Here is an 8,417-nt window from a genome sequence, read left to right on the forward strand (position 1 = left end):
AAGTGTCACCGGAAGACGACAGACGAAATTATCGCATTCTCATTGTATATGCATTTATTGATTTATATGTTGTCTTGACGGCTTGATTGGATGCAACAGTTGCAGACCATTTTTACATTTCCATTTGGGGGTTCCAACTGTTAGACTAGAGGAGAAAAATATATCATCTTTTCAGTGAGATAGGGAAATGGTCAGAGACAAAGAAGAGATTGACACAATTGCCTATTTTATCTTAGAGCTGGACATTTCCCTCACTTCACTTGTCCTTTCTCTCTCTTTAATGTGACTTCCAAACTCAGCTCATAATAAAAGTTTACGTTTTCTCACTCTTATCCCAGCAAATTGAACTCTCATATTCTCTCTCTCAATATAATATTATTGTATCCAACTTCGTCCTTATCTGATGATTAAAGTGTGTCATTTTGGGTCTCTGAGATGAGATCTACTCGCTGAAGTGAACGAAGACTGCAGATGAACATAAAAAGCGAGAAGATTTTAGAACCTTAGCTACTTTGTACGGTCTTTATTTGACGAAATCATCAACAATACCATCATCGGCATTTGTCAGATCCAAGGTAACGTTTTCTTTTCATCTGTTTTAAGTCACTCAACTCAAGCTTAAATTTTAGGGTTTGCTTTCAGTAACTGCTTTTTTCCGTTTCTGGACGTTGTTTTCTTCTTCTTTTCTGTTCCCAGAACTGGATTGTATTTCATTTTGAAGCCCCTTGAGAATTTGATCTTCCTTTTAACAGTTTTTCTCCCTTTGGGCCACGATTCTAACAGTTTTTACTTTGCTGGGAATCTGGGATGATGTTATATCTGCTGCTGCTGTTATCATGACTGTTAAAGTTGACACTCTTTTTATATTGGAATTCTATGAGGCGGCCTTATCAATAATTTAGAAATAAGTTTTCTTTTTACATTTTTTAGTACTGAGCTCACCCAGGCTGCTTCGTTCTTCTTAGTACATTTTCGGTGTCAAAAAAGAGTTCTGCACTGCATACGGCGTTCCCCTGCGATGTCTATTCTGACGGTTTCCTTACATCCAATCGCTTTATCTAATGTATTCTCCAATACTGGCGGTCGTATTTTCTTTCTTTCCGTTGGTACTAATGGTGTTACGTTGATCCATGAATTACAGGATTGGCAAAGTCTGAGGTAGCAACAATTGGATCAATCATGGATCATTAGATACTTTTGTCAGATATGCCTTCAAGAACTTTGTCATAGATTGGGTTGACTTTCGGTTATGTTTAAAATTATTGGCATCAATGTTGTTGGAGGTAGGGCTGTATTAAAAATTGCAAGGGTAATGCTGTTGATTTGACTAAAAACACCAGATTGGCATCTGATGGTCGCAGTTAATGTTGGGAGATAATGGATTACTAGGAGATGCGATTGAGTTGTTGCAATTGTAATTAACCGGCTCACAGGGTTCTTATCAGCAATTTTATAACAAGTTATGGTTGATTATTGAAGCAGCTGAAATTCTATGAATGATTGGTGGTTGATGGACTTCTTCACTAATAATACCAACAACAAAAAAAAAATACCGGCAGTCCAGAAATTTAATTGATATGCGGCTTGGTAACAAATAATGCAACTTCGAAGTTATGCCATAATTTTGTAAACCCTTATTGTTGGAGTTGATGAACAATAAAATGGAGGCACAAACATTAAATGCTAATCATCTGCCTTCATTTCTTCACCGTTCACTTCATGCTGTTGCACCTATGCTTATGATCACAATGGGATACATTGACCCTGGAAAGTGGGCTGCGATTGTTGAAGGTGGTGCACGATTTGGGTTTGATCTGGTGGCGCTCATGCTTGTTTTCAATTTTGCCGCTATCTTATGTCAGTACATATCAGCTAGGATTGGAGTGATTACTGGAAAAGATCTTGCAGAGGTATCAGATCCTCATTTTCCCTTTCTAATTCTAGTGCATGTTAGTGGACAAAAATGAACGAAAAGTAATTTGATTATTTGAACTGTGGACTGGTTGGTAGGATGCAAGGTTCAAGAGACTAGATGATTTCATCTTTGCTAGTGCATATTTTAACATTTGACAGATTACGTTGGAAGATTATGGAAATTCACTACTGGCATTTTTATGCTGTATTTTACCTTGTTGGACATAATTGGAAGCAGGGAAAGTTTTTTTCACTTGTTTTAAGTTTTAACCGTATTAAAAGTTTTGATTAAAAAAAAAACCGTATTAAAAGTAATTATATAGGATAAGGTGATCCTTCCCACCTGCCTTTGTTTCCTCATGTCTCGTCCCCTTTCTTGCTTATGTTACCTATATAACACAATCTGAAATAAAAAAGCTGGAGTTGGAAACATAAATTAATATTGCTTTTTATCTTTCTCAACTCTTTTCCAAGTTGCGCCCATCTGGATCATTCTATTTGATGCCTGCTTGCAGATTAATTTTTATCTCACGTTTGGATGAGTAATCTTAGAACATGCGTGCAATTGGTTATTGCATAATGCTTACAGATTAATCTCACTTTTTCTGTGCTAAAGATTTGCAGAGATGAGTATGGTGCGTGGACGTGCATGTTCCTTGGAATCCAAACAGAACTTTCAGTGATTATGCTAGATCTTAACGTGGTAATAATCTCATTCTTGTTAATCATTGGAGATCTAATTTGTTTGTCTTTGTTCTCTTTTTTTTTTAAATTTGTTATTTATCGTCGACACTGGTTTTACCTGCTTTGCAAGATCCTGGGCATGGCTCACATATTAAATCTCATTTCTGGGTGGGACTTGTTCACCTGTGTCTTGCTGGCTGCTGCTAGTGCTGTTTTTAACTTGCTCCTTGCCATCCTTCTTGTAAGTCTTTTTAATTATTTACTCACCATTTGTTTGATCCACATTGACTTATTAAATTTCCTTCTGTCTAGGACAATGGGAAGGCAAAAATCCTGGGCCTGTTTGTTGCTGGTTTGATATTGCTTTTCGTTGCTTTTGGAGTAATCATAAACCAGCCTAAAGTTCCAGTATCCATGAGTGGAGTTCTAACAAAGTTGGGTGGGGAGGGTGCATTTGTGCTTATGAGTCTTTTGGGAGCAACTTTTGTGCCCCACAACTTTTACCTTTATTCCTCTATTGTACAGGTACTGATTCCTCCCAATTCTCATAGCTCTTCTATGCATGTGTACTGGAACATTGATATCCATTCTTCCAATCATGTCCTATTTTTGTACATGTGTATATATACGCATCTCATGTTATGCTTGTCCGTGGCAATGTAGCATCTGCCTTGTCATATGGTAGTTGTCTTGCATGGTCTGCTACCATTCTGCCTTGTCATGTGAACTTGTGATTTTCTCGTTTTTGTTATAGCACCAAAGTTCTGCGTTTTTTATCCTCCATAACTAATCTGATCTTGTATACTTCTGTAAAGATGCTTGTTTTCTGAGTGGTTAGTTATTTAGTCTCACAACTATTAAATCATCAAATTTGGATCAAGAGCTCTCTTCCTCAGGGTCAGGGCTCAGGGGATAAATTCTAAATTCATGGAACTCGCATCTAAGTCTAATTGTTTCATTAATCTTGACCTATTTGCTAATTTAAATGGTCAAAATGTTGCTTAGATCGCTTTTCTGAAAGGTTATATCTGTCACTATATTTTTTATCTTTCCATGCTTTCTAGTGCATGTTGACCAGTTTCATATACCTTCTTAAGCACCTGAGGGTTAAGGTCAGTTAACGTCGATATACACAAATTTGAAGAATAATTTTGTTAAGCAAGGATGGTTTTGGAGATTTTTTTTCCCCCCTATAAAATAGTTAAACATTGAAACATGAATATTTATGTTTTCTTAGTGACAACCATCTGGTAACTGATAATATTACACATTAATCTAGATTCAAACATTATCAAACCTTGAACAAGGGTAGCTTTCCCATAGTTTTTTTTATCCCCAAGGTTTGCACTCAAAATCTTGTTTAAGGGGCGTTGAGTTTCATCCACATTCGACCTGACTGCTATTGAACAATTTTTTTATCTTTAATCTAGCCTAAGCGTATAATTTTATCCCAGAAAGAACCAAATCTAATGATTTTAATTGGTGTTCTTATACGTGCAACCAATTTGTTGAGGATGGGTTTCTGAAGTATACCCTTTTTCGTCTGATCTATTGTACACTCTCTTAACATGTTTCACTTATCTCTTTTGAATCATATCCTCTTGCCTCATGTTATTATTCATGCTATTGACTAAATCTTGCTCACCTAGCGTACTTATTTCTGAAGATTCAACTCTATGTCCCTCAACTGATGCAGTTGTTGATCTTGGATATTTTGGCTTGTCTATCTGAAACTTTATCCACCTTTTTGCAGTGGCATCGGGGATCAATAAACTCTTCTAAGGATGCTTTGTCTCATGCCCATTTTTTGTCCATCTTTTGTATCTTCAGTGGCATTTATCTGGTCAATAATATAATGATAAGTGCCGCAGCTCATGAGTTTGATGGCACAGATCTTGTTTTGCTTACTTTTCAAGATGTATTATCACCAATGGAGCAGGTCTGATTTCCCTCCATAGTTAATTTACATTAGAATATCTATATACCATCACATCTGTCTGTCACTTGCTAAACAACTTTAGAATTCTTATTGCAGGTGTTGCAAAGCCCAGTGGCCCTAGTTGCCTTTCTTCTCTTTTTGTTTAGCTCAAATCAGACCATGGCGTTGGCATGGAGTTTAGGGGGAGAAGTAGTTGTACATAGTTTTTTGAAACTGGACATTCCAGGCTGGCTTCATTATGCTACAATCAGGGTGATTGCTGTTCTTCCTGCCCTTTGTTGTGTTTGGATTGCAGGTGCTGAAGGGATGTACCAACTGCTTGTCTTCACTCAGATCGTGGTAGCCTTGCAACTTCCATCTTCTCTGATCCCTCTTTTCCGGATTGCTACATCTAAATCAATAATGGGTGTACACAAGATCTCTCAATTGTTGGAGTTTTTGGCATTGATAGTATTTATTGGGATCCTTGGGTTAAATGTTATCTTTGTGGTAGAAATGATATTTGGCAGTAGCAATTGGGTGGAGTATTTGAGATGGAATGTGGGTAGTGGCATGTCAGTTCTTATTAGCACTGCTTTTGTACTATTGGGCTTCATGCTTTGGCTTGCTATCACACCTTTAAAATCTGCAAGTGCCCGTTTAGATGCAGAGGCTTGGAACCGTGATGAGCCAGCGGTCATGTCAGTTCCGCCAATTGAGAGTCAGGAATCAGATTTAACTGAAACTAGGTATCATAGAGATGCATCTCTTAAGGTGAAGGAACCACCTTCAACTCTAGCAAGAGGTCTGGAGATTTCAGGCCTTCATGTGACGACTGAAGAAGATATTCATTCCATGAAAACATTGGCTAGCCCCCCTCAGCATCTTCCTGGGGAATCAGTTCCTATATTAAAGTCAGAGGCATTATCAACAGTTGAAAATGAGATTTCTGATGCTGACTGGGTGAGCACCAAGACCAAACAACTGGATGCAAGTGCCCCATTGGAGAAAACTGTGGAAGTTGATGCAGATATGAATGCTGAAAGGGATGATGATGATGGAGACTCTTGGGAAGCTGAAGAATCATCCAAAGTGGTTTCCACAGGTGCCCTATCTTCAACATCAGATGGCCCTCCGTCATTCAAGAGTCCTCGTGGGAAAAGCGATGAAGGGGGGAATAGCATTGGAAGTCTATCAAGATTAGCAGGCTTGGGACGTGCTGCAAGGCGGCAACTAGCTGCTATTCTTGATGAATTCTGGGGACAACTGTATGATTACCATGGACAAGCGACCCAGGATGCAAAGGCTAAGAAACTGAATGTCTTGTTGGGAGCAGATTTGAAATTCTCTGGTTCCTTGCCAAAAGCGAATGCATCTAGAAATGACTATTCTGAGTATGTTGCATCATCATCAGTAGGATATAGAGCATTGGATACCCTGATGAACGCTGGCCTGTATGACTGTCCTAAGCTGCCCAGGATACAAAGTACATTTGAATCTGGGTATAGCCCTCAGAGGAGTTCTTCCTCTTTGCGGTCAAACTCCATCGAATTATTAGATGCATATGTGCAGAACTCCAACCACAAGGTTCTTGACTCTGGGGAGAGGCGCTACTCCAGTGTGCGCAATCTGCCTTCATCTGAGGTTTGGGATAGTCAGCCAGCAACAGTACATGGTTATCAAATTGCATCCTGCCTTGATCGAGTTGGAAGAGACAGAATTCTGGATAATTTAAATGGTCAAGGCAAATTTTCATCATTAAAATCTCCTTTAGCAGCTGCTAATACGAGCTCCAAGGATTCACCTGCAGTTGCTTTGGGGCAACAACTGCAAAATGGTGTTGGTGCAGCTCGACCCCCTGGATTTGAAAACATCTCAATATCCAGAAACTCCACGTTGCCATCTGAGAGGTCCTATGATTTTTGCTTTTCCAGACCTGCTGATAATGTAGGCAGTTCAGTCAACACGAAGAAATACCACAGCTTGCCAGATATTTCAGGATACACTATACCCCGCCGGGATATTTATACATCTGATAAGAAAGTCCCATTTGAGGGCTTTGTTGGATGTGGATCTGCTAGAACTTGTTATGAACAATCTTATTCAGTTTGGGATCTATAATAGGTGCACCTTGGCCTTTGATGAGCTTTCCCCTTCAAAAGTCTACAGAAACGCCCTGTCTTCACAGCTAAGCTCTGGTTCTGACACTGGATCCCTTTGGTCAACGCAGCCTTTTGAGCAGTTTGGTGTAACAGATAGCATCCATAATGTTGGAATGGAATGTGTTGGAACTCAGCCTAATTCATTTTCTCGAGAGACTGCTTCAGTGGTTGATATAGAGGTGAAACTTCAGTCTTTTAGGCGTTGCATTCTCAGGCTCTTAAAATTAGAAGGGTCTGATTGGTTGTTCAGACAGAATGGTGGGGTTGATGAGGAACTAATAGATCGTGTAGCTGCAAGGGAGAAATTCCTCTATGAAGTTGAAGCTAGGGAGACAAACTCCTCTAATTTTTCAGTGTCATCAGTTCCTCACTGCGGGGATGGCTGTGTATGGGGATCAGACTTGATAATAAGTTTTGGGGTGTGGTGTATTCACCGTATCCTTGAGCTCTCAATCCTGGAGAGCCGCCCTGAGCTTTGGGGGAAATACACCTATGTACTCAACCGCCTCCAGGTTAATGTCCAATTTTATTTTATTTTTTTTCATTTTCGTTTGCAGTTGGATATGTTTCAGTTTCTGTTTTCTTGTGTGCGCTCTATGGTTAATGCTAGCTGGGGAGTTTTGACATTCATTAAAATGGGTATTTGTGGCATACCTTAATCTGCTGACATGGCTAAAACCCATTTTCCCCCTCATTTCATCCTCGTTGACCTCTTTATTCCCCGGTCTTGATTATTGATTTTGCTTTTATGGGCAGGGTGTAATTGATCCAGCTTTTTCAAAGCCTCGTAGTGTGAGGCCCCCGTGCTTTTGCCTTCAAGTTCCGGTGCCCCAGCAAAAGCAAAGCCCTCCTCTTTCGAATGGAATGTTGCCCCCTCCGCCTACTGCAAAAGCAGGGAGGGGGAAATGCACTACGGCAACAATGATTCTTGACCTCACCCGGGACGTGGAAATCGCAATCTCTAGTCGGAAGGGACGCACGGGAACTGCCGCTGGTGATGTGGCTTTCCCCAAGGGAAAGGAAAATTTGGCCTCTGTTCTCAAGCGCTATAAGCGGAGATTATCTAACAAATCATCGGGCACAAACGAATGCTTTGGTGGTTCACGTAGGCTTCCCTCTTCAGCACCCTATATCTCGTAGCAATTTGCCCCCATGACTTTCTTCCTTAACCAGATTCCTTGCTGCAGATTTAATTTCCTTCCATGTTTGTTAAATACACAGGGTAACCTATTGCAGCAAATGAAAGGGGAGAAATTGTTAGATTTGAATCGACTTCTTCAATTTTGTTGCCATTTTTCTTTTCTTTGTCAATCATGTGCAGTTGTGCATACCTGAGAGGGAGAGTTGAGGAAAACTGTAAGTAGTCAAGTACAACGCTTGCAGCAAAGTAAGTGGTGATGATGTAGGTGATTTAAATATTTATTATCAACCTAGTTGAGGAAAGCTTTTTTATATACATTATCCGAATCAACTTATAATAACATACATTCCATAATTGAGGTGTAAAATAACTTTTTTCACCTCAATATAAGTAAAAATTTGAAGATTAATCATGTCTGTGTCATGTAGATTCATCCAAGGGAAATTTGGTATAAAAAAAAAATCCATGTTTGAAAACTTTAATTGGTTAAAATGATTTAAATTTGAATACTTGTAATTATGATTCGTTGGTCTAATTTTTTTTCTATTGTGTGCAATATATCTTTTGCTGTGTACAAAAACTTTAATATTGATGATTG

The 8,417-nt window shown here is 39.2% G+C and overlaps 1 protein-coding gene across 1 annotated transcript; it reads left to right on the forward strand.

Annotated features, from left to right (window-relative positions):
• The first annotated feature begins 213 nt into the window (after window positions 1-213).
• Window positions 214-8,121, forward strand: LOC114732875 (ethylene-insensitive protein 2-like). Its single transcript, XM_028920253.1, is given in 9 exon segments — window positions 214-575; window positions 1,142-1,910; window positions 2,531-2,617; window positions 2,729-2,839; window positions 2,911-3,123; window positions 4,352-4,537; window positions 4,634-6,621; window positions 6,623-7,190; window positions 7,435-8,121. Coding segments are annotated over 8 exon segments (3,798 nt in total). The 5' UTR covers window positions 214-575; window positions 1,142-1,649; the 3' UTR covers window positions 7,819-8,121.
• Window positions 8,122-8,417: the final 296 nt, after the last annotated feature.

This window comes from Neltuma alba, unplaced genomic scaffold, assembly GCF_004799145.2.
Source record: "Neltuma alba isolate B1F8T4 unplaced genomic scaffold, ASM479914v2 tig00012939_pilon, whole genome shotgun sequence".
Taxonomy (NCBI): Eukaryota; Viridiplantae; Streptophyta; class Magnoliopsida; order Fabales; family Fabaceae; genus Neltuma; species Neltuma alba.